The sequence below is a fragment of the Sphaerodactylus townsendi genome, linkage group LG05 (assembly GCF_021028975.2).
Source record: "Sphaerodactylus townsendi isolate TG3544 linkage group LG05, MPM_Stown_v2.3, whole genome shotgun sequence".
NCBI lineage: Eukaryota > Metazoa > Chordata > Lepidosauria > Squamata > Sphaerodactylidae > Sphaerodactylus > Sphaerodactylus townsendi.
This window is the reverse complement of record NC_059429.1, coordinates 110,762,623-110,789,455: the sequence shown is the minus strand read 5'-3', so window position 1 is coordinate 110,789,455 and position 26,833 is coordinate 110,762,623. Positions and strand designations below refer to the sequence as shown.

At 43.8% G+C, this 26,833-nt stretch overlaps 1 protein-coding gene across 2 annotated transcripts in view; it reads right to left on the bottom strand.

Annotated features, from left to right (window-relative positions):
- Positions 1 to 12,511: 12,511 nt before the first annotated feature.
- Positions 12,512 to 26,833, bottom strand: part of RIMS4 (regulating synaptic membrane exocytosis 4) — a 103,962-nt gene continuing 89,640 nt past the window's right edge. For both annotated transcript variants that reach the window (XM_048496302.1, XM_048496303.1), the window contains exons 3-6: positions 24,637 to 24,749; positions 23,339 to 23,440; positions 21,826 to 21,965; positions 12,512 to 21,016 (exon numbers count right to left, since the gene is read on the bottom strand). In XM_048496302.1, the coding sequence (XP_048352259.1) occupies positions 20,798 to 21,016; positions 21,826 to 21,965; positions 23,339 to 23,440; positions 24,637 to 24,749 (574 nt within the window). In that variant the 3' untranslated portion in view covers positions 12,512 to 20,797. The remainder of the gene's footprint in view (positions 21,017 to 21,825; positions 21,966 to 23,338; positions 23,441 to 24,636; positions 24,750 to 26,833) is intronic.

Sequence of the window (26,833 nt, the reverse complement as noted above, 5' to 3'; positions counted from 1 at the left end):
TGGCTGATAAACCATCACTTGAAGTGTTTTTACTCATATTATAGAGAACTCTGAATGCTGTGCTGGAAGCAAGAGCTTCACATTAGGTAAATGTTTAGCTGAATGAGTCACCACAAGGACCCCTGTCTAGCTACAGTCTGATTCTCTGGCTTGCGTAGGGTGGAGATAAGGTATGTGGCTTTTTTTGAGGCAACGCATGACGTCATGTTATTGGAACAGGGCTTCTCTACCAAAGAGGTGGGTTTTCTGAGAAAGTTTTCTGATTCAAATTTAAATAAATAATGTGAACATTTAAATGATGTTAGCATAAAGGGGGGAGGTATGCCATGTACAAGCCTGGACGGTGTACAAGCTCTGGAGTTTGTCCGTGCTTCCTATCCGACATATCTTTTGACATCCAGTTTTGCGCTCGGCTTAATGATTGATGCAGCCCTGCTCTTCCCCAGAATTCATTAAGATCTTAATCTTGTTACCAATGGAAAGGCAAATGCCACTGGGTCTAGTGGAATTGCATCCTTACAGAGTTGCATTCATAGATTCCCAGAGACAACTGCTGAGCACTTAAATTACCTCAACCCATTGCGGGGGGGGGGGGGGGGGGCATTCAAATCAGTGTGTGGCAGGAGAGCTGCCATCTTGCCTCCCTTCTGGAATCCTCTCCCCTCACTGGCTTATCAGTTAACATCAAATGAGGTTTGCTGAACTGAGGGCTCTTCTGAGGACACAGCATTAAAGACACACGGATGGTTGATTGCTCAGAGGCTTTGCAGAATTTTTCAGGAGAACAGTTTGGAATTAAAACAGTGATGCCTTAGAAATGGGATAGCACGTAGATGCTCTGATAAACAGAGGAACTTCGCAATGCTACTGTGGTGTGGATGGATTGGGAGCATCCCTCCGCTACCAAACGGGTCCCCCAACTCCTGTCTACTAAACCCAAAGTAAAATTCCCCGTCAGAATATCTTATATTCCTTGAGTGGAGCGGAAACACCCAGAGTAAGGAAGAGGTGACTGTCTTTATTTGTACAACATCTATGTGAGAGAGGTTACATACGTCCACACTGCAAGCACACCACAGGGTGGCCCTTCAAGGTAATAAGACTTAATTGTCACAAAGCAGCTTAGGATGTTGCATTTTTATAGAACACTGCTAGTATATGTAGTATTTGGCCCTTTTAATAAATTTAGACTGCAGACTTCAAAACAATGTCCTAGGAAGATTCAAGACTGGAAACCTACCTTAAAACACTGTTGAAAATCCTGCTCCTGTTTGGAACCAGCAGGTCTGAGGTGTCAAGGAAACAATTGCTGAGATTGGGACTAGTACCGCTGCCAGCGTGATGTAGTGGTTAACAGCAGGTGGATTCTAATCTGGAGAACCAGGTTTGATTCCCCACTCCTCCACCTGAGTGGCAGAGGCTTATCTGGTGAACCAGATGTGTTTCCGCACTCCTACATTCCTGCTGGGTGACCTTGGGCTAGTCACAGTTCTTTGGAGCTCTGTCAGCCCCACCTACCTCACAAAGTGTCTGTTGTGGGGAGAGGAATGGAAAGGAGTTTGTAAACCACCTTGAGTCTCCTTACAGGAGAGAACATAAGAACATAAGAACGAGCCTGCTGGATCAGACCAGAGTCCACCTAGTCCAGCACTCTGCTACTCGCAGTGGCCCACCAGGTGCCTTTGGGAGCTCACATGCAGGAGGTGAAAGCAATGGCCTTCTGCTGCTGCTGTTCCCGAGCACCTGGTCTGCTAAGGCATTTGCAACCTCAGATCAAGAAGGATCAAGATTGGTAGCCAGAGTTCGACTTCTCCTCCATAAATCTGTCCAAGCCCCTTTAAAAGCTATCCAGGTTAGTGGCCATCACCACCTCCTGTGGCAGCATATTCCAAATACCAATCACACGTTGCATGAAGAAGTGTTTCCTTTTATTAGTCCTAATTCTTCCTCCCAGCATTTTCAATGAATGCCCCCTGGTTCTAGTATTGTGAGAAAGATAGAAAAATTCTCTCTGTCAACAATTTTCTACCCCATGCATAATTTTATAGACTTCAATCATGTCCCCCCTCAGAAGTCTCCTTTCCAAACTAAAGAGTCCCAAACGCTGCAGCCTCTCCTCATAAGGAAGGTGCTCCAGTCCCTCAATCATCCTTGTTGCCCTTCTCCGCACTTTTTCTATCTCTTCAATATCCTTTTTGAGATGTGGCGACCAGAACTGGACACAGTACTCCAAGTGCGGTCACACCACTGCTTTATATAAGGGCATGACAACTTTGCAGAAAGGTGGCATATAAATCCAAACTCTCCTTCTTCTATGAAACATGCATCTCTTTGGTGTATGCAAGATGCTTGTAACATGGGATAATTACTTGGGATGACTACTACTTCTGGATGATGTGCTTCTAAGCTTTAATTCCCCGTCAGAATCCATCCATCCACGCGGATTGTAAGGGCAGGGGAAAAGACAGGTTTGCTATTCTAGCCCCAGTGTATCCAGGTAGGGGAGATCAGCTGAGAATAGTCACCTGCCTTCCTCTCAGCAGGTGTATGTGAATATTCTTCATAAGCACCCATGGCTGTGGTCTGCTCACTCGGTATCAATGTTTTTTATGAACAAACATTAAATCTTTATTGCAGTCAAAGACCAGCATAAGGTAAATGAAATAAAGGTTACTACACAAAGGATAAAACACTTTAAAATAGTACAAATAAGTACTAAAAGAGGTAAAAACTTAAGAGGAGGATAGGTATAAAAAGACACTAAAATGGTTACATTGAAGGCTATTTGCTGTCAGGTCCCTACATCTACTGTGTTGCACAAACCATCCTGCAGTGTGTTTCAAGTGCTGTTACACAGAACCTGGCCACACTGTAAGATATAGCAGGATTGGTGTTTGTAAGCAACGTGGACATATAAAATTGTTCTGAATGAGCTGGAAATCTATACAACAGTGGTGAATGTTGGAACAAATAAACGTGCTTACATAATCAATGTATGTCAAGGTCTCGAGGAGTTAGAATTTTTTTTTAAAAAATCACTCACCCCAAGCCTTTATTTTTGTCACTGTATTCTGAATTTGTTTCTCAGTAGTTAAGACAGAATCACATTTCTGAGTATAGCTTGGGGTTTATTTCCTATCTAATTGGGATGACATTCTCTGTCATTGTCCTCTCTTTGTCTGCCAGATTTCAGACAGAAGGGAGAAACCTTCCCATTTTATGGGCAACATTCTTGCAGGATGGGATAAATTAAATGATGGCCGTCATAAGAAAAGGGGGGGCAGAAGGCAGGGACCAAGGCTTGCCCTGTTAGGGGGTCGGTGAGGATGCTCTATGGAACAGAAACACTAGAAGAAGAGTGTTTTGTCAATAACATGTCTCCCAATTCATCTTCTCCCTGGCTTCCTTGAATGCTAAGCCAGGTGCCGAAGTTACAAAGAAATCGGAATAGCAACAAATATTGCTGAAGGTGGTTTGGGAACACTAACATTACAAACAGCTGTAGCAGACTGGGGAGTCAAAACTGCTCAGAAGCAAGCCAACTGAGTGCCCCCATGGTGCTGTCTTTCAGAGCTGTGGAGTCTGATGGCATCAGGCCTCTGCAGTGGGGTTGGGCTTACCTTTTGCCAACTTCTGCACCAATGCCAGGTGGTTCAAGAGAAGGAAATAGGTGAGGTGGGGAGCCAAGCAGCTTCTGCAATGGGCAGTGGGCCACTAGAAACATTTCCTGGACATTTACAGGGCCACCCCTCCCTTGCCATTATTTATTTATTCACCTATCCTGCCTTTCTCCCCAATGAGCACCAGAAAGACCCTACATCATTCTCTTCTCTGTTTTCTCATGGCAATAACTGTGTGAGGTAGATGAGACTAAGAACATGTAAATTGGACAGTCATCTGGAAGGCGTCCATGGCAGAATAAAGATTTGAACCCGGGTCTCTCAGATCTCAGTTGAACATTCTTCATTTCTACACCATACTGCCTCTCAGAGCTGTATCTGAATTGCCTCTGGCAATTTGTCAAGAAACAACCACATGTCTAAAGCACAGTTTGGGTTGCCTTAAAAGGAAGGTGTCCTGTGCCGACAACAATTATGTGAGGTTAGAAAAGAATTAAAACAGGGCCCAGCCGCTGAGGTGGTGCCCCCCCCCCCCCCCGCTCTGTTTTTACATCAGGGTACTCTATATCATTGAGACCTGCCGTCCTCCCCTTTTTCAGTTCTGAGGGGAGGGTTTGATATTAGGTTTATTGGGCGCCTTCTACTTTCACTATATTACCGCTGTTTTAAATGGGATTTTATCATTTATCTTAGTAATTTAAATTGTTGGAGCCTATGTACATTGTTTTCATTGTTTGCGCCTCATTAGTAGTTTATTAAATTTTATGTTGTAAACCACCCTGAGCCTCTTGGGGATAGGGCGGTATAAAAAACTAAGAAATAAAATAAATGAATAAAATAAATAAATAAATAAATAAATAAATAAATAAATAAATAAATAAATAAATACACAAGTTTTGCAAGCTGAGATTTGAATACATTCACTTTGCTGGAATGCTACCTCAAGCGTTGTCCTACCTACCTGCCTGCATACCTACCTACCTGCCTCCGTGGGTCTATAATAGAAGAGCTGGAGTGTGACAGCCGGATAGTGCAGCGGTTAGCCTGTGGAATAAGAGGACTATGGAGAAGTGATATATCCTTGCAGTCTTGGATACCAACCCTCCCCTCCAAACATCCGAATGGCAGCCTTCCCTCCCCTTGCATTTTAGTTGCTTAACAGGTGTTAAAAATAGACTTTTCACGCTTTCATCTATGTGTGGGGTAGGGAGTGCCGTGCCTACAAAAAAAATATACGTACTGTAGGTGCCGAGCAGAGAGTGCAAAAGCGCCGCTGTTGCCAGGCTTAGAGAATCATTCCCCGGTTTGCGTCATTTGGGGACGGCAGAACCGGTGGCCATTTGGTGCGCGCGACTGCCATCTCGTGGCCGAAAGAGTGAAGCGCCAATCCGCAACGTCTGACGGCAAGAAAGAAATCTGGGCTGCGCCTTTTGTTAGCACGAACAGACGAAACGTTGTGCAAGCTTTCGGACTCACCAGAGCTCTTCCTGAGGCGGAACAATACAGAATTTAAAAGGATAGAAGGCAAATGTCTTAGGCCATGATATTGAGGTGTAGTCTTGCGGTCGCCCTTTATGTGATGCAGGCAGGCAATTGTCTTCAGTGTGTTGAGTAGTCATTGCATGGTTTCTGGGCAGCAGCGTTCAGTCCATGTCTTTATTCTTTGGTCTCTCACTGAAACTTGTTAAGTAGGGAAAAGGGAGAGGCTGTGGAAGGCATTCAGGAAGCGAAAGAGGAAATATTTGGGAAGGGGAAAGTGAGGTGCTTCCTTCCTCCCATCAACTAACCTTTTATTTGCCTCCCCTACATCTTCAGCGACAATTATAGTTTGTTTATTGCATTTATACCCTGTCTTTCTTTACCGTGAGGACCCAAAAATTAAATTTCATCATTTTTCTTATCTTCATTTTATCCTCACCACAGACCTGTAAGTTAGGCTATGCTGAGAATGTGTGAACAACTCAAAGTCACCCAAAAAACTTCTGCACCAGAGTGGTGATTGAAACCAGGCATCAAGGCACCTGTGGTTGTTGCCTAGCAACTACCACAATGACTGCTGAGCAGGTATTCCTTTCTTAAAGTTAGAGGCTCTCTTTCTAAGATTTTTGGAGATTTAACCTCCCCCATTTTGTTTTGTTTTGATTTCAGATTTTTCTTTAAACTGGGGGCTTTTTGCAGATTTGTAGAAAGGTTTGTTTTATTTGTTTATGGCCCCAGTTTTGAATTTAATTATTTACTTAAAACATTTATTAGCTGCCTTTCTTTATTACAGATCTCAAGGTGGCTTACAATATAAATAAAATACATTAAACAGATTATACAAAATACACAAAACCAAATTTAAAGTGAAGACTTAGGACTGCTTTAATCAAATCCAATATTCACAGTTCTGGCCATGCTTTGGAAGTCACAAATCCCTTCCTTTGAAGCAATGTCCCTTTCCCATTTTCTTTATTTCTGTCAGATCTTACACTGGAGCAAATATTTGCCATGAAGATTATCAGATTTATCAGATCAAGGGCTATAATGCTAGCACACTAAACTTTATTGAGCGCAGCTGGACTTACTTTAGAATAAACATGCCAAGAATTGGGCTACTTGTAGCTCAAATTCAGGAATCAATTCCTCTCTGGACTTGCAATTTAGGAACTAACAATTCCCCCAAAATTTATTCTGCCATTGACTTTTGGTTGCGCATGGTCAGTTCACATGGTCTTGTTCTCAATATTCAAGAATACAATCTAGTATTTGTTGTGTGTGTGTGTGTGTGTGTGTGTATAGGAATTAGATGTTTGGCTACAGATGTTTGGTTGCCTACCTTGAGGTGGGGCCCGGAGATATCCTGGATTTAAACTGATCTCCAGGTGGCAGAGATCTGTTCCTCTTGGAAAAAAGGTAACTTTGGAAGGTGGCATTATAATCTGCTGAGGTCCTCCCCCCTGAAGCCCGACCTTCCCCTCCACCCAAAATTTCCAGGAATTTTCCAGCCTGGAGTTGGCAACCCTGGAAAATGGGAAAATTGACCTTTTTTCTCTCTCTTGGCCTCTCTTATTTCTTGCAGTGGGGAAGCCATGTTAGTCCAGTGGCACTTTAAAGACTGATAGAATAATCCACAGTTCACTACCTCAGATGCATGATGAGAAGTCACACTAGGAATTCTTAAGAGAAAGATAATGTGGGCAGGGGAGGAGAGGAGGCAGAGTTGAGGCTAAGAGGTTTGATGTGTATTCTCAGTGTGAGGAAAAAGGGAAGAGCAGAGGTGGAAATGTTCGGTGTGTGAATCTCATCACAAATAATCAGAATGAGTGATTCTTCATTGTGAATGATGAAGAAAGGTCAAAGGTTTACATCCTTAAGCAAAGTGCTGGAGCAGGCTAAACAGTACATAAGTACTTAGCAAGAAGTAGTCTAAAACTTAAGTAACAAGTAACTGATAATGGCACAAGGTTTTAAGTTGATAAAACACGTTTAGAACAGCCAGTTATAATGACTAACGAGTGGATGTCTTGTTTCTGCCTCTGTTGGATTGCCTTCTCTGAGCAGAATTGCTTTGTTTTCCTGCCAGCTATAAAACAATAAAGTTATCTCCACTCTTTTTCCTGGATTTATTAACCATGAGGGCCGGGGGAGGCACATGATGGAAAATAAGCAGAATTAGGAGCCGACAACAAATGGTTCAAAGACTGCCCCCCCCCCCCGCCCCCAGCTCTTTCTGTTAATAAGGAACAGCCCCACACTGTGGCGAAGAGGAACATTCAGGAACCAGAATCGACATCCCAAATATTCCTCAACCACTTCTCTGTGTTTGGTGTGTGAGCTCACAGCTGTATGATCACATGTCAAGTCTTCAAAGGTTTGGATTTTAAAGGCACAAGAATCAAAGTCAGAAACACTGCAGAACACAGTATTCCGTGGCTATTGCTCATACGGCCCTGAATCCAACCAGCCAGGAGAGGCACCTGCTTGTGCGTTCTGTGGGGCTATTGCAAGGATTGGGTTGCTAGGAGCTATTGATGCTCAGACCTATCTGTTGCCTGGCAACCAACAGAAGCTGATGTTCTTTTGGGAAGTTGGGGATGAGGTGTTAATAGGGGTTCACAGTGGCACATCTAGCTGGTGGCTTTTGTTTGTGTTTGATACAAAGAAAGGAGGGAGGGAGAGAGAGAGAGCGCATGCCATCGCCACGTTTTCCATTCTGTTCCTGTTCTCTGCCTGTTCTTTTTTCTCAGTTCTCTTTTAGGGACTTTTGCCTCTTGCCACTGTTATGTTGGTGAAAGGCCACAGCTCACCAGAAAAGAATGTGCTTTGCACGTATGAGAGGTGGGAGCTGAACTGAGGGCTCTGAAACATGGGGAATTGTGCAGATGCCTGCAAAAATAGGCAGAGTACACTAAACTCACCTTCATGTGAGAGGCTGAAGAGTTGAAGAAGACTGGTTCTGGTGGGTTTTCTGGGCTGGGTGGCTGTGGTTTGGTGGATCTTGTCCCTAACGTTTTGCCTGGATCTGTGGCTATTAGGAACATTAGGAACAAGATCCACCAGACCATGGCCACACAGCCCGGAAAACCCCCCAGAACCAGTTGAGACCGGCCGTGAAAGCCTTCAACAATACATTAAGTTGAAGAAGAGTTCGGATTTATACCCCGCCGTTCTCTCCTGAAAGGAGACTCAAGGCGGCTAACAAACTACTTTCCCTTCCTCTCCCCCCAACAGACACCTTGTGAGGTAGGTGGGGTTGGGAGAGTTCTGAGAGAACTGTGACTAACTCAAGGTCACCTAGCAGACTTCATGTATAGGAGTGAGGATACAAACCTGGTTCACCAGATAAGAGTCTGCTTTCATGTAAAGGAGTGGGAAATCAAACCCAGTTCTCCAAATTCAAGTCCACTGCTCTTAACCACGCTTGAAGCACATTGTGACTTACACTGTTGACTTTCCTGGTTCAGCCCCCAAAGGACATCCTGCGTGGTGTCTGCTTTTGGGACTGAATACAGCAGCAGCATTTAGCAGAGAACGACTGTGTTAGGCTTGGATTAGGGAGACTGGTGTTCAACCCTTTCTTGGTCATGGAGCTCACTGGATGGTATTGGCCCAGTCACTCTTTCAACCCAATCTACCTCACCAAGTTGTTGTGAGGATAAAAGGAGTAAAGGAGCATATGGCAGATTATGCATTAAAACATCTGCTGAGAGATGGGGGCAAACGTGTGCCGCCACAAGATTTCTTGTACGGACATATTTCCTCAAACCCCTTTCACATTTTATTCTCCCCGCGGCAAGCGAGACCACTTCTAGCATGAATTTAATTTTGCTTCGCAGCCAGAGTTGCCAGTGAGCCCAGTTTTGCCCCAGACCTCTTCCTTCTGCCCACCGTCAGCCCACCTAATTTCACCCCCCCCCCCACAATTCCCTCATGCTGCTTTGCACTCTTCCCACTTGCCCTCCTCCTCACCTCTCGAAATGCTTGTACTGATACATCGATATGAACAACACAAGCAGGGTCTCTTTCTGGCTCCACCCCACCACACCTCCCCATGCTTTGCTTTTGCCCTCCCCGATGATTTGGGGGGGGGGCATTTTTAAAACTTTCTTTCAGACAAGCTTCTATTTTAAAAAACAAGCCCCTCTCTTAGGTTTTTGCAAAGGAACAAAACAAGCAGGGTCTCTTTTAGTCTCTATCCCATCTCTCCTGCTCTGCTTCCACCCTCTCCAATGATCAGAAGGGCTTTTTACAACTTTTTCAAACAAGCCTGTATTTTCAAACAATGACTGCAGTAGCAGCAGAGAGGGGAGGGAGGGGAAGGGGGATCTAGCACATGGTCCCCCTCTTCAGCAGCGGGTGTTCCAGGGAATGGCTTTGCCACTTTCTTCTGGGGAGGGGGGTTATGTTGGAAAAGGAGCTACGGAATTGATATACCTGCTATCACAGGCATATTGATATACATGCAATTTAAAGGTCTTTAACAAAGGTCTTTAATCTTGCATCTATGTGCGTGATGAGATCTGTGCCTTTAAGAGGAGTCGATGTGCAGAGTTAAGAGAACCAGGAAAAGCTACAGAGATCCATTGAGACCAGCAAGCTAGCTTCGGGGCAGGCAAAGAACAGCTCCTTGCATGTAAACAGAAAAACTTGAGGACACCCCTTTGCAAGGTCACTGCTCACTAAAGAGTCCCCGATGATTCCCAAGGTAGGTGTTCTATGTATAATGGGTCAATGTGAACTCTTTAGAGAATGGCTGGGTTAAAAATTATCTCATAATCGTATTACTTGATTTGTAGCCTATGCATGAACTTGAGGCTTGGACACCAGTAAAACAGTGTTTCAAGCACCACTTGGAACACTGCCATCCTCCCAACTCATTCTTACTTCCTTCATTCACAGTTGATGAGTTATCTCATGTCGAAACATCTTTCCTGCTCTCTAGTGTGGGGAACAGAGTAGGGATATGGCTCAGTGGCAAGAGCCTTTGACTGGCATGCAGGATGTCTCAGATTCGCTCTCTGGCATCTCCACATCTAAAGATCAGGATGGGAAAGCTCTTCACCCAAGACCCTAGTGAGGCACTGCCAGTCAGAATGGATAGCACTGCTGATGGTAGACCAATGGTCTTGTTCAATGTATGGTGGTTTCGTACGTTCAATGCATGCACAGACACTTTCAAGAGAATGGCTTTCCCCTGTTGTTCCCATGTTACCTGTACTTCGAAGCAGATTGCTTTTGAAAGTTATTCGGATTCATACTGCGGTCATAACTGGCAGCCATTGACCGATTCTTCCTCTTTTTAAAGCGATCTAAGCCGACGGCCTTCATCACATCTCGGGGCAGTGAATTTTGTAAGTTCATAACGCACTGTATGTGGCAATCTATCCTGGCAGCTGCTGCTGATTGATTTCATTGGGTAAAGACTGTATTCAGTTGTCTTTTCTGAGCAGTATGCCATGTCCCCCGATCCCAGCTATGTAAAGGGTGGTGGCAGCTACGGTTAAAAGAAAGACACTTTGCATATGTTCAAAAACACTCTTTATTGTTATTTTTATGTGTTCTAGTGCTGAGCCCTAGTATTCAGGTGCCCAGAACAGGATCAAAAACATACATTCAATTAAAAGCCTCAGATTCAAATGTGTGAGGGTGGGGGAGGATCCCCCACACTAGCTTCATTATCTTAATACTAAATTATAAATTACTTAATCATGGCACATTTTCTGGATAAAACTGACAAAACAGCATGTTAGACCTTCCTTTAAAGCCCAAGAACAGAACTCAACATCCATGTGCCAGACACTACATGTGAAGTCACACCTTGAGGATGGGGCAGGGCTGTTTTTGTGCATGGAGCAATCTGCCATAGGAGCATCCAAGTATGGACCTTGCCAACATTTCAATGAGATTGGTGAGCTGGAGAGAACTAATGCGATGTCTCGTGCTCCCAAAAGTTTGCAAGTTTTGCAAACAGCCTTAACCTTCATCACTAGCCCTTGTCTGCACATGTAAAAGGAAGAAGAAAGATGCTAACCCAAACAGCACAACTGCAGGTGGTGTATTTCAGCTTTGAATGTTCCTCTGAATTAGCAAAAGGCCTACATGCAAAGAGGGTACTGGCATAGCAAGGGTCAAGATTCTATCCCGTATCGTTGCTTTTTGTGCCTATTTTCTATTTGGAAAGGTGTTGGGACCTTGCAAGTGTCTGTCACAACTCAGTTATAAAAGGGTTAACTGTTTGTATGTAAACAAGTTGCTGAAGTCACTGTTTATGACCCGGTCTATTGATTAACTATTAGTCAGTGAGACAGCCATTGCTTACATGTTCGTGAGCACGCACATCTGAAGTTATAAAGTTAACTCTGTTTCTTTGTTTGAGCAGACACGAAACCACCACCACCACAAGCATGAGACAGCAGATAGGTATCAAGATGTAACCAAACATACAGTAATGTAGATGTGTAACAGGAAAGAAAAAAATTCTTATTTATCTCCATGTGACTCTCCCTTTATAGTTAGTAAACTCATACATAAAAAGCAACTGAGAATGTGTCTCTTCTGTTCTACTCTGCTTATATATATATATCTTTTAAAAAACCCCACATACACTAAGGTGACCAGATGGTCACCTTCGTGAACCGGGACGGGTGGGCGGCCCCCAATGCGCGCACGCGCACACACACACACACTCGCGCAGACGCAGGAGCGCACTGCCTTCTGGGGCGCTGCCGTTTCCCACCCTGTCACAGGGCGGGAAATGGCAGCGCCCCAGAAGGCCATGCCTCTGCGGCCGCGTGCGCATGTGGCCGCAGGAGCGCACTGCCTTCTGGGGTGCTGCCGTTTCCCACCCTGTGACAGGGTGGGAAGCAGCAAGCGCCCAAAACGAATATTGTATCAAAACCCGGCACATTGGGGAAAGCCCGCGGGATGCGGGACAAGTTCTTTCAAGGCGTGAATGTCCCACCAAAAGCGGGACGGCTGGTCAGCTTAACATACACGCAACAACTAGAAAACTAGTACAGCAGGGACAAATGTGAGGTCACAGAATGGGCTGTACCATTTTGGACTGCAGGTGAGAGGTTACAGTGTGGAATGCTCCCCCATGGATTTTAAAAAAAATCCTACGTGGATAAAGGTCCTACTTTTAACCCCGCATCTTTGCTTACTGCTTCAGTGTTCTATAGGCAAGGTGTTGTTTTTAAACATAGTGAGACATTCCAAAATGTAAACCTCCACGATCCTTCCCCTGTGGTCCAAAGTAGCACCATTCTTTGCATTCTGCAGCTTTGCTCCCATTTCGTGCTCCTCCATGGGTGAACTGGGCTTGAGTGCCATGGAAATTACCAGCATTTAAGTTCGCCCCAGCTAAAAAGATTTCCACACAACAGGCATCAGTCTTCTTGGAGTCTCCCTTGGGTCGTTGTCCGAGAAGCACTGGAAAAAGAGGGATTGATAAGACATTGTATGTTGGACAGATTGGATTACTGAAAGTTTGCCAAAAGGCGTGGATCAAAATTAGAATGTCATACCAGAACCATGCTCTGCTTTCACATATGTCAACAGACTGTGTTTAAGAGGTAGTCTTGTTTTGGGAGCCTTGTTTCAACATTTGCTTGCTGAAGATCTGGACATATCATCTTGCTAAGCAAATGTACTCTGCTTGTATGGGAATCCCTTTCTTTGTAAAGGGGCCACAGTTCATAGCATCTATTATGCCTGCATCAAGTTCCAGCAGTGGTGGGATTCAAATAATTTAATAACCGGTTCCGGTGGTGGGATTTCAATAATTTAACAACTGTTTGTTTACAAGCACCATTTTAACAACCGGTTCTGCCAAAGTGGTGTGAACCTGCTGAATCCCACCACTGAGTCCCAGGTTCAATTCCTGGCATCTCCAATATATTTGCTTTTAAAGAGTGTCAGTATTATTTGTCGTTTATGTGGGCATTCAATAGAGCAGCTTGATTTTTCATTGATTTGTCTAGTGAATCGTGCTCGTACGTTTATGAAGGTGCATATATGCCCCTGCTATGGCGTAACCCCTTGGTGGCGAACCTATGGCACTCCAGATGTTCATGGACTACAATTCCCATCAGCCCCTGCCAGCATGGCATGAACATCTGGAGTGCCATAACCGCTCATGAACATCTTTCATCCAATGAGATGTATTTGCCTCGCTCGCCACTAGAGAGCAGAGTAGTCGTCCGTTTCAAAATATATAGCCCTGGTAATGCTAGAAAGGACAGTGGAAAATGCTAAGCAAGCATCTGAAAATATGGAGAGCTGACCTATTTATATTCTGGCTGTTGTGGGTTTTCCGGGCTGTATGGCTGTGGTATGGTCGTTTTTGTGCTCAATATGTTGCTCGCATTGATGGCTGGCATCTTCAGAGGCATGTCACGGTAAGAGGCGTTTCTCTCCATGGCACATTTATGTGCTGTCGAAATCTGGCAACTGTCGCATGAAAGTTGGCGACAGAAATCTTACAGGGTGCACAAATAAGGGCTCTGCTGCACGACATGTGGGGAGTTCTGTGAATAGGACCGCAGTCCTTTCCCCTTTATACAAACCCAGGGCAAGCCCTCCTATTTTTGTTATGCAAGGACAGGGGGTATTTAATCCGTCCTCGTCACAATATTTCCCCAAGCCTGATACAACCCTGGGAATTGCAGCTCACTTGACTGGGGCACACTTACAGTTACGGATACCCAAACTAAATAATGTCAAGATGGCCCGGTCAGAGCAGACTTCAATCCCAAGAATGAAATCTGTTCTCACATATTGCGTCCCAGGATGTTGTCTTATCATCACATAACAACCTTCACTCACCCCCCCAAAAAACGAACATATCATTGCTTGTAAGCCTATTTAGACATCTTTATATTAAAAAAGAGATTTGTTGTTTACAGAATACAGGATTATGACAAATTTGCTAAGTAGCTGTTTTCATCTTGAAAATACAGCATCAGTTCCTTTGAGAAATAGCTTAGATCGTAGATTTTAGCAGAAATGTCATGAACAACCGCAAATATTCTTAACAATCTTATAACGTAATTATAACAATGACAGTTTCAAGTGGAATTTCTATAGGACTATTTCCTGGCAGCTATTTACATACACTTTTTTTTTTCATTTGTGGGGGAGGAGAAAAGAAACACAGGTTGATAAAATTTAACATGGAACACTAAACCAGTAAGGCGCCAATCCAGAGAAAGTGAGTGGTGCTCAAATTCCACTGAAATGAATGGGACGAATCAGTTTGGTATAAACATATCCCAATCACCTCAATGGAACTTCAAAGGTGACAAACTTTCTTTGGGTTGAGAAAAAAAGAATACAGACGTATCATACCAAGAGCATAAAACATTTTTTTTTGTTTTAAAAAAGGTTAAATTATATAATCTGTTAAAAAACATACAGCATTTTTGGTGTTTAAAGAAAAATATTTCTTCATTTTCAAAAAATTATTAAATAGTATGTAATAAACTAACTTAAAATCAGTTTCATAAAAAAGTTATTGTGCCATCTACCATGGTCACTACTAAACATGCTTAGATTGAGATGCTAAACTGCCTTGACATCATATGTAACTTCTTTCTATAGATAAATTTATGACATTTCATATGCCTGAAGACCTACATTTTTAAACAGTACATTTAAGGGGGGATCCAGTGTTTAAAAAAACATTAAAAAGGTGTAATTATATACAACGAAAGCATTCACGATTTTTTTTTTACTTTGCTTCAACAACCACTTGCCCCAAGTTGGGAGATGTTGGTTGAGTGAATAGCAGGCTGAGTTCTGCTTCATCCATGATCCTCCCAAAACAACCCAGTTTCTAGAGGAAGAGTGATCTGGTGTTTAGAGGCACTGGAGACTGAGATTCAGTTCCCTACTCCAATGGCAGACTTCTAGAGCACTTGTTGTGCAGTGTGAATAGCTGTGTCCTGGAGGCCATTGAAAGGAGTTCTTCCAGGTATTTTTGCCCTTGGAAGTTCAACTCCAGGCCTCTATTTTCCACTCATTTCATATCAATAATATGGGGAGGGGAAAAAAGCATTGCCAAAGCTCTGAGCCTGAAGATATGAGACTATCCCTCCTGTTTTTGAAGACGCTAATGGGGGCAAGCCGTGAAGATAGTTTCAGAAGGGCAGAGACCAACAAGATTTTTTGGGTATAAGCTTTCAAGAGTTAAGCCTCTATCTCAATTAAGCTGATCTCCAAGGTCGACTGGACTCAAATCTAACAGGGCCATTGTTGGATTAGGCTTGCCAGATCCTACAATGGGGTCAACAATGGGCATTAGCTCACCCACTTCTTGTTCCTGCAAAGAAGCAGCAGTGTGGGAGGAAGTAATTGGTGACCTGACCCCAATCATCACTGCTGTGGAAGGGGTCAAGCCAAGTGGCCCCTGAAGCATGACAGAGTGACTGGGGGGAACATAACCCTGTTTGCCCCTGGTCACCAGTGGTCTAGGGCAGCGGTCCAGAGGGAAATTTCCCTGCAAGTGGAATGGCCAGTCAGCCCCCAAACAGTTTTAGGATCTGGCTGTTGTGGGTTTTCTGGGCTGTGTGGCTGTGGTCTGATAGTTTTTGTTCCTAATGTTTTGCCTGCATCTATGGCTGGTACTTTCAGAGGCACATCATAGTAAGATGAGTTTCTCTCTGTGCCATGCCTCTGAAGATGCCAGCAGTAGATGCAGGTGAAATGTTAGGAGCAAAAACCTCCAGACCAGGGTCACACGGCCTGGAAAACCCAAGACAGCCAGGAAGATCCTGACTGTGAAAGTCTTTTGACAATTCAATTTTAGGATTTGGAGGGAAACTATTCTGCTGTTTGTTCAAGCATGTTTACTATTTCCCCAGGAGAAGTATTAAAATTTACATAATAGACACAGTTTTATTTTTAAAAGCAAATGAAGCGGCAAAAAGTCAGGTGGGGGGGGGGGGGGGGGGAGAAGCATGTTTGCTTTACAAACTCCAAAAGAGAAAATGGAAGTTAGACTGATTGGAAAGGCTTTGGAAATGTCTTCTGGCTCAGCATGAAGATCTCTCATGGAGGGAAGTGTGTGTGTATGGTGGGTGGTAGTGGGGAGACAGGGGGGGGGGGAGAACGGGGGACCAAAGCCCAGGGTTGTTTGCTCTGTGGATTAGAGCTGGACACCATGCGCAGACAGAACAAGCAGGCCTCAGCTGAACTTTAAGAAAGAACAGCTGCTTCAGTTCTAAGGGTATCACTTAGCTGTTGGGAATTTCTTAATTCTACAGGGATCTGGCCATCCCTGTAGAAAAAGTGGACACTGGTGTTGCTTCTCCCATTATAATGCTGATGAGAAGACTGGTACCTTCTGGAAACTACTTTAGCTAGATACATAACTTACTGCATGGTTGGAGTAAGAGGGCTTTGATAAAAGATGCCAAGGATGACAGCATTTTTCAATTTGAGAGTGAATCAATTCCTCCTTTGGTTAATTTGAATTGAAAATGAAAGAGAACGCTTTTAAAGCAGATCCACCACCAAGGCAGTTTGTTCAATTTACAGGCATCCAGAAAACACCAGGCAAAAGGTTGACCTCCTGTGCCTGATTTTTCCTTCAAGCGGCAGACGTTTGCACTCAGCGGATTGCGGCTCCAGAGAGTGTTCCTATTCTTGGGGCACTTTTCAGGAGACATAGACCTATAGGTACAGGAGACCCACTGGTGCTTTTTAGATTTCAGCCACTCAAAATGCAAAACTTCAGAGACAGCATGGTGTAGTGCTCAGAGTCAGATTGGGATCTGAGAGTCCCAGGCTCACATCCTCACCATGGAAGATCACAGGATGACCTTGGGCCAGTTCCATACTCTCAGCCTAACCTACTTCACAAGGTTGTGGTGCAGATAAAATGTAGGCAAAGAGAATTATGTCAGCCATTCTGATTCCCTGCTGTGAAAACAGGCAAAGTAGAAATGAAGTAAATAAGCCTAGGATCTGTTGTGAATCGAGCCCACAGTGATTCAAAAAGTTGGGGTGGGGTACAAAGTCCTGAAACGAACCAAGCTTTGAAATATTTCAGTGCTCTGCAACGGTATCAGAACCGAAAAGTGAAACTGATTCCAAATATCTGTTCACTTTTCAGTATTTCAGCAGCAGCAAGGTGCTCCCACTGGGAAGAAAGGCTGGGTATAAATGAATTAAGTACAGGAATAAATAACAGAATCAGTGCAAAATGAGATTAACAATTGGGTCATAGCATTTTTGGCAGATTTGCTAACTTCATGCATTGAACAGAAGGTAAAAGTGTGCATAAGGGTTTACACATGCTTGAATATTCAAGACATCCATTTCCCTCCCTCCATGCAATTAAAGGTTTTGGCCATGATTCAAAATGCCTCGTTCAAAAGGAAAATAAGAAAGAAGAGAGGAATTAACTGTCACTGTAGCAACCTGTCAAAAAGTCTGAAAGGATTCATGGATATTTTCTACTAAAAGCTCTTTCTAGGCAGTTTGGGGATGGGTCCCTTTTATTCCATGCACTTTTAAACAAACCCAACTTGTTTGCCCTTTTGTAGTTGGGAATAGTCCAGAGAGACACAGCACTGCAGAATCAGAAATTCACAAAAACAGCCAGGGTCTCAGCTGCCAGCTCTAAACATTGTGAAATCTAGTTTGGACATTGTATTCAAGGACATGTTTACTCTCACTCTTCCACCTAAAGACATTTGGGGGAGGAACGGAAACACACAATGCAGGAGACAAGCAAACATGACAGATTAGATTTACAGGTTCAAACAGCATAAAATCTTTGAATTAGAAAGCATGATCATCCGCTGTTTAAGTCCCAGGTTTGGAATGTTTTTTTCTCTCCCTATATTGAAAGACAAGGTTATTCAAAAAGAGTCAGTGCTACCAACCACTAAATCTAATTCCAATCTATTCTAGTTCATACATATATTGTACAATATTGCCTATACACAAATATGAAGAGGTGTCAGCTTAAAATACAGTCAACGTGTGTAGAAATAAGAAAAAAAGAGTCACAACATATTTTTAACCTGCATGCAACTACCTTCCTTCAGCCACTATACAGAAAAATTTTAATGCAAAATTGGAAAAGGGAATTATACTGAAACAGCAGGCGTTAAAGAAATTAAGATAATGAGGCTGTAACTTTGGAGCATCTATGATTTTAATATACTTTTTTTTAAAAAAAAGGATCTTAGATTTTCCTTATTCTATTATCTATATTAGTTTTATTTCTAACAGCACTCATTACTGGGCCTACTTTATTTTTGTAATCTTGTTCGTTATTTCCAAAACCACTAAAAAGGCTATCTATAACATACCACTGTCTAGGTTTCATTCTACAGCAATTCATGCTTTAGCCATGCTTACTTGGAAGTCTGTCAATAGACCTCAGTTGTGTGTATTAACAGGTCAGGAAGCCATTTTCCAAGGTAGTTCTTAAATATTAACATGGGACTCTTAATAACAGCAAAACAGATGTGAGATAGTTAGCTGGCTAAATGCTAATTAGAAACAAAGATCAAGAGAAACACAGAGTAGAGTACAAAAGGTTGATGTCAGTACAGCTACAGCATCATGGCTTGAGTTACTTTCTAGGATTATTGTCATGGGCCTTGGCACCAGGTAAAAGGTGCCGTTTCATCAGTGCAACCAGCTCTACCAAGTACATTTGCCCAGTCCCTCTTCCTGAGGCACTGACCTGGATGGCCCAGGCTAGCCCAATCTCATCAGATTCCAGAAGCTAAGCAGAGTCAGCTCTGCCTAGTACTTGGATGGGAGACCATCAAGGACAGTGAGGGTTGCTACGCAATGGCAAACCACCTCGGTTTGTCTCTTGTCTTGAAAACCGTACAGGGTGGCTGTAAGTCAGCTGTGACTTGAGGGCACTTTCCACCACCTCTACCATATGTGGGCAGCTGCTGCCTTTCTAGCTGCACTGCAGAATATATACCCTTCACATATATCATTTACATATACCTCTTTCCCTTTTTAGTTTAAGCAAAGCTACATAGTGTATCTGCAGGAACTACAGCATTTTCATAAATGACTTGAAAACAATTGCCAGCCATTCTTTGATCGTCCACAATGAGGGCTTCTCGTGCAGTCAAGGTGATCATGTGACAGCATCATGTACCCCTCTCTCAGTGGTGGGATTCGGCAGGTTTGCACCACTTCGGCAGAACCGGTTGTTAAAACGGTGCTTGTAAACAACCGGTTGTTAAATTATTTGACTCCCACCACTGCCCTCTCTCACATATGTGGTGCAAGACAAGCTCTTTTTCACCCAGCCCAGAATATATACAAGGCTACGAGAATCATGATGAATGGAAGACCAACAGTGCACTTGAAACCGAGCACATCTTTTTGTAGAGAGCACACAACTCATGGAAAAGTTGAAATGTTGCTCCATTCTCACACTCTTACAGCCCTTCACAAACTATGTGAGAAGTGCCTTTAATCTCACTTGTGAAAATGCCTTAGTCACCCTCTGATGCCTGAACTCTGGGGCAAATGCAGATCTTCTTTTTCTCCTCCTCAACTGGGCACACCATTTGTGTCTTAATAAAGCAGCCTTAAAGAAACATTTCTGTTCTTCAAAGATTTCCTGCATCCAATCTGCAGGTAAAGAACAAAATTTCATCTCCTGTTATTTCTCTGTCCCTCTCTCTCTTTTTCACAAAGTCACCTTTTTAAGTGAGTTCACTCTGGTAGAATACTGGCTTGCTACATCAAATCAACCCGCACTGTTTCAGAGGAATGTAGCACATTGCAAGGTGGGGGCTACTAAACCTAAAGCGTGCCTGCGGAAATATAGGACAAAAATATATTGCAGGAAGCAGAGCAAAAATTGAGGTAAGCTGCGATGTGTGTGTATGTGTGTAAAGTTCACAAGTGTTCATTATCTAGTAATGGATTACCAAACTCACACCTCTGTCTGCAAGTATTTCTCTGTGAAACAATCCAGTTCATTTGCTAGCTAGGCTCTTTCTAGTAGAGCTGACCGATTTAACCCAAGTATACTTTCTGGTTACTTCTAAGCAAAATGCCTCAGCAGTATTGTTGGCCTAAGTCTGATACTGAAAGACACTGCTGGTAATTTGGCACAGTGTAAAGCTATAGCAATGACATTTCTAGATCAAACAGAACCGTAGAACTTGCTGTAAAGAAATAGTGGCCATTCCTCACCCCTCACCCCTTTCCAAACTTCACAAAAACTCAAAAGAGCCGTCAAAACTGCTGTTTGGTTTCAGATTGGATGTTTGTTTCTGAATATTTAAGAACTGCCAAAAATTACCTTGTGAAATTTTGTAAAATTACTCAAAAACACGTCTGTTCCCCAGTTAAAAAAAGATGCTGCAACTTTTTGAGATTTTACATTATTCCAAAGCAAGAGAATATGGATGGGTTGTCAGCGGAGGGAAAGTGAAACAGTAGGCGTGTCTTGTGTGTGTATGTGTGTGTGTGTTGTTTCATAATCAGGACTGGTGTCCCGCAGCACTTCCTACTTGAATGGAGAAGGGTCATTGGCGCCTATCTCGGCTGCTGCCCAAGGTCACTTGCTCTCCTTCGCCTTCAGGATCCTCCAAGGATGATCTAAGATGCAACGCGCCTGAGGTCAGTGTTCCAGCAAACAAAACCTTGACAGCATGATTTTAAAAACAGAAGCGGTCCCTTTGGTTCTTCCTGGCTCATTAAGACCTGTCGCAGCAAGGTCCAACCGTGCTCTCCAAGGAAAGCTGTGAAGACTGGCGCAGGAGTGGGGCGGTAGCGGGATCCACCATCGAGGAAGTGGGGAAAAGCTTATACCAGCCCACTGCCAACGTTGACAAATCCAGTTCTTCTAAAAGAACCCGGGCAACTCCCATGAAGTGTTTGCGTTCCATGCGTCCGTAGTTGCCCCAGACGATGACCTTGGAAATTAAAAAAGGGGGGAAGGATTGTGTTTAGTTTAAAAGCAATTTCGCATAAATTAAAGGGGAAGGCATAAATTAAAGGGATGGGTCTTTTGAGAAAGTGCTCCAGCAACAATATTGGGATCAACGCTACAGTGTTGGGAGCAGCGCTGCTTCTTGATCCAAGCCGGAATTTACATTCCTCTGGGAAAACAAAAAAAGACTTTCTGTAATTTCACGCCAGAGAGGGAATCATTTATTAAATTCTGTATCTGTCTAAAACTGCTGCCTCTTGATTTCCATCCCTGATGTGAACCACAGAGAAAACCAAGGAATGATGGAAGAAGGAGGAAAGTCCCACTCAACCCACTCATCTAACCTGTATGTTCTTACTGGAAAATACAAAGGTCTGGCTTCTTCCTGGAGGTATAGCAATGAGTAGAAATGTACAATAAACATCTCCAGGAATCAACACTTTTACATATATATATAAATAAAAGCTAGTCTCCACCATTAAAAACATAAGAAAATGTAAGCCATATTGCTTTCTCTTGAAAGTATTACTTTATTTCTATTAATAAGTTTATAATACAGGGAAATGGTTCCACTAAGTACACCCTGGAAGCAAAGTGCAATGGAGCCAATCCCATAACTGGAAAATGTCTTGTGAGACATTAGAAGTTTGTTTTAAATATCTCAGCAGGGCTGATCAAGTGTTCCAGGTGAGATGCTGGGCTCATACCTGGCTGTGGCCCTCTAGCAGGGACTGTGGTTTATTGGCAGAGCGACTGCTTTTTTACATGCAGGTAATCCCAGGCCTTCCTCACCTGTAGTACTTTGCCTTGTGGACTCTCTGGGAACAGTAATACTTGATTGTACAGGGGGTCCAAAGATTTTCGAGCCACTTTGGTCTTCTTCTTTGCAATGCACACCCCGTTTTCTAGAAGATAGGCCTTGATGTAAGCAGCTGAAAAGAAAAGTACAAGGTAAAACCTGCCTTCTTTTTATGATTAAAAAATGAGACATTTTAAAAAAACCCAGTGTGTTCAGGTGCAGCCTCTATAGGTGACCCATGGCTTCCATGTAAAACATCTGCTTTGCATGAAAAAGGTCCAAGGTTCAGTCTCTGACATCTCCATGGGGTCATGGAGTTGCTGATGCGAAAGACTTTCACCTTGGACCCAGAAGGCTGCTGATGGTTCAAGTAAACATGATTGAGTTATACAGACCAATGGTGCAATTCAATATAGGATGACTCAAAGGGTTGCCAGGTCTGGCCTGAATCAAAGGCTAACATCCTGTGAGATATGACAAGAGGTGCAGAAACATGGGTGGGCAGCTGCTCGAGATGGCATGCTATGATTGTATTGAAAAACATGGAAGTGACATCACATCTCTCTAGGAATCACCAAAAACTATATTATAAAACCACAAAGGTTTCCCCAGGAAGTGATGTCAATCCCTCCTAGAAATCACTGAAAATGCTGTAGTTTTACCATAGTTTCCTAGAGAGCCATGATGGCACTTCTGGGGGTTTTCTGGAAGTGACATCAGGCCAATTTATTGTCTTTTCTTCTGCCACTCTTTTGAAGGGTGATTCACAAGCTGCACCAGGAGAACTGACTAGCGAACCACTTAGGCTTACCGGATTGCCTGTGTTCAGGCCTCTACTGCTGCTCTTTACTGCAGTAGAAGCAAAAATTGGGTGTGGGAGGTGATGTTGCATGATGTTGCAACATCACTTCTAGTTGTACCTTGAAGCGATGTCATGACACTATACAAATCTCCCTAACTCTATGTTTTTTTACCACAGAAATTCCTAGAGTGTCATGATGTTGTTTCCAGCTACAACCAGAAGTGACAGAATGTTACATTGTTCTGCCCTCCCCATTTTTGCTCCTGCTGGAGTGAAGAACCCAAATGGCAACCCCAGAGCCACTACAGTCAGAGGAAACAACACTCAATTAGGTGGCTGAATGGTCTAATGGTATAAAGCAGCTTTCTATGTTCAAATACTTCTGGACCTTGAAATTCACATTCCCAGCCCCCACCCCTACCCCCACGTGCATTAAGGCTCCTTTCAGACATTGAAACATTCAGCTGTTTATCAGTGGCAGCTGGGGAAATGAACAAGTGACTTGACAAGGGGGAAAATGTCCTGTTTTGCTAAGAGTTTATTTCTTTGGGAGGCCTTGCTCATCAGACTCGACTTATCAGTAATATCTGAGGCACACAAAGAAGGCTATGCCTATACTTCTTCCTAGTTTTCCAGCATTTCATGGAAGCAAAGTTAGAAGCTTGTTAAAAGATGGAGACAAGTAAGAGACTGAGAAACAATACCTGGGAGGGTTTTGGAACCAGGCTTGGGGGTCAATCCTCGGGCTTGAATTATATCCACTTCCAATTGTCCATTTCGTTCTTGCAATCCAATTTCCACATCCCCTAGACACCAAAAGAGATACAAGTTACATATAGACAAACATCAGACTGTCCAAATGAGAAGATGTATGGGAACTGCTATCCACTGAACAATCACAGACCTTCTAAAATGCACTGGGTTTCCATATCATCACAACCACCACAATGCTTGACTAATAAGATAGTCCCTTCTCGCTTGCTTGCATGCTACTCACCAAGATCCTTCTTTTATGCTGGTCAGGATGTGATTTCAGAGTAATGCTCAACTTTGACTCCCATGCACAGTTGTGCCTGGAGTCCCTAGTGCCGGACTCCCAACCACCAGCCCCTCCCACCCCCCCGACGTCCAGAATGCCACCCAGTTTAAGAGCTTGAGAGGCCTACCTACGAGGGCCCAGCAGTGGGATGACTGGAGGAGCGGCCCCAGGAAAAGCCAGCAGGCAGCCGCAGTGGCCAGCAGAAAGCGGCCCTAACGTGGCCAACCAGGTTTGAGTAGAGCTGCCAGAGCTGGAGGAAGGAGTGAGGTGGGAGATGATGGGCGCAGTGCCTTCTGGGTCCTAAAGCCAACCAATATCGCTCAAGGTAAAGAGTAGCTAGTTGGAAGGGCTTATCAGCCCTGTTGAGGGGATGAGGGGGTGGGGCCAGGGATAGAAACCAGGGGATGGGATATAAAGGCCAGGGGTCCCAATGGCCGGGGCGGGGGGAAGAGGCTACTTTGCTGGTGTCCTTGTGAAGGCTGTTTAAACTGCCAGTCAGGGGCGCCTGTCAACATCAGAGAAGGCATGAAACCCATTCTTAGGCCACAGGACAGACACCTCTGGCCTGGGCAAGCTGGCTGAGGTGGGAACAGGGACCCCAGAGCCCTAGAAGCTGCTGGTCTAGAGGGTGAGGGGTTGGGGAGTCAGGGTGAGGATTATTTTAAGGCTGTTTTACTGTTGTTATGTTTTATTGATAATGTTTTTTATTGTGGGGTTTTTGTCGTTTTTAACTTACGTAAGCCACCTGGAGATGTTAGTATGAGGCAGAGTATAAATAAATAATAAATAAATAAATAAATAAATAATAAACAGGAACTTTGAAAAATACCCTCTGAGTTTCTGGGGTGTTGCATTTGAGCACCAATTATTGGAAGTCAATCATTCTCAACATCACTGCTCGATATTTTACAGCCTGTGGGTTGCAAGGTCATCCTCATTAAATGGTAGGGCAGTTGTTCTTACCCATGGAGGTGGTGGCCAAGGTTTGACGGCCAACGAATTGGGCCGGCCCCATGCTTCCCAGGAAGTCACTGAACTGGCCAGCAGATGCCAGATGGACACCATTGAAATTCAAGCTGCAAAAGAAATTGGTTAGGGCAAATAATTATTTCAAGCTTTTACAGGGACCCAGCAATTAAGCTGCCTTAAATTAATTGGATATATGCATAAAACACAGAGCTATTTGTATGCGCTGTGGTCTCATCGATTTCCACACAGGCTTCTTACATGTCATCCATTTTCCATTTGCCTCCATTGTTTTCAGAGGACACGTTAGCGTAGTCATGCATAATTACAAACAAACAGTTATCATCACAGCAGATCATAGAAAACGCTAATCTTTTCCTGTTCCAAGTGTAAACATTGCCCATCCTTTCCTTCTATGTGGCAAGGGAAAAAGAACAATTCCTAGCCTGCAGGGCTGCATGCATAGCAATTAATTTTTTGCTGGTTTTCATTTTTTTCTTCCCCCTGAAGTGACTTTTAGGAGGGATTCTAAAGATGAACAGATTAGCATTTCTCTTTTTATTCTCATTAAAACTACAGCAGATTAAAGCACATGTTCTCCTACACTCTCACTGCAAAGTTGAAGAGATCCTATGAAAATAATAACAATGCACAGTGAGCCAGCATGGTTAAGTGGTTAAGGTGACAGACTAAGATAAGAGAGACCTGGATTTAAATTTTCATTGGTGACCTTGGCCAAGTCACTGGGATGGGAAGGACCATAGCCAAGAATCTGCTTTGCAACTGGACCACCCTGTCTAATCTTGAGGGGTTTCACCTCTCTGTTTCTTTCTGCTAAGACCTGAGCCAAAGATGTCCAGTACTCTGTCTAGGGAATCTTCTGAGCATGTGCCATAGTTCAGTGGTACAGCACATGTTTTACATGTTAAATGCCACAAGTCCAGGTCTCAGCACCTTCAATTTGAAGAATGTCAGGTAGCTGGGAAAGGCTTTTTCCTGAGACCTTGAAGAATTGTTCATCAGAGTAGATAACACAGCCTAAAGGTGGACAAGTGTTCTGATTTATAAAGGAGCTTAATCCCAGAAGCCAATATTTTCACACCACTTCTAGCAATCATGAAAGCACATTCCTCTAAAATGAGATAAAAGGTTCTCCTTTTTCATTTCAGCAGTCGTCAAAACTGTAGCACAGATGGACGAGATCTTGTAGGCCATCAAACATAGTCCTTTTCCCACAGCAAGAAACTTTAATGTCCATGGGAAGACTTGACATGAGGTATCCCTACATATATTTATTATTTACATTTCTCACAGGGATTCAAGGAAAATTACACATAGCAGTACAATCAACAAAACGGGATATTCAGGAACCAGTGCATTAGGACGGTGGAAGTCTGGAACTTCCAGAAAGAACTTAAGCACAGCATAAGACATCTCAAGAAATGACATAATAGGATCCTATTTACAATAAGCTATGTGCAGCAGTATAGACGGTCATGACAAGGGCTCCCGTCACCTCAGGAACCTTCCTCAGGTTTCAGATCCTCTCATCCTGGGTAGCACCCCAGTGAGCAGCTGCCATACAGCACGGAGCCACCAAGTAGCCTTCTCCTCCCTGACTCTCTGGCTCCCTGAGGCTTTTATAGCTTCCTTTTCCCCTCCAACCTCACCCCTGAGCTTGCCCCATTGGCTGGGCCCTTCCTGGGCCTCCGCCTTTAAAGCTCTGTTGGCCTTTCCTCTGCTCTTTGGCTCCTGGGAGGAAAGGGTTGCTCCTGTTGCTAAGGTAGCTTCCTGCCAGGCAGGACTCTGAGACAAGCCCTGCCTTTGCTAGCCAGGGCCTGGGATAGCTGCTGTCTGGTTCTCTCATCTCCTTGGGCTGCTGCAGCTTGTCAAGTCCTGCAGATAAGTGGCTTGGGCCGGGGTTGCTGGGGTGGTTGGGGAAGTCTAGAGGCCTGGGCCCCAGACACAGACCACAGTCTCAGTCAGTTGTTCACGAGGGTCAGTATGTTGTTTCAGACAAATGTTCATGCAGACATGTGCTCTGCTAATCTTCAGGTATAGTTGCCAGGCAATGTTTTCAAAAAGGGTGGCAGAGTGATGTTTTGTGACATCGCTTCCAGTTGTACTCTGAACTGATATAACGCTTTAGGAATTCCCCCAATTCATATAGTAAAAGCCACAGAGTTTTGGAGAA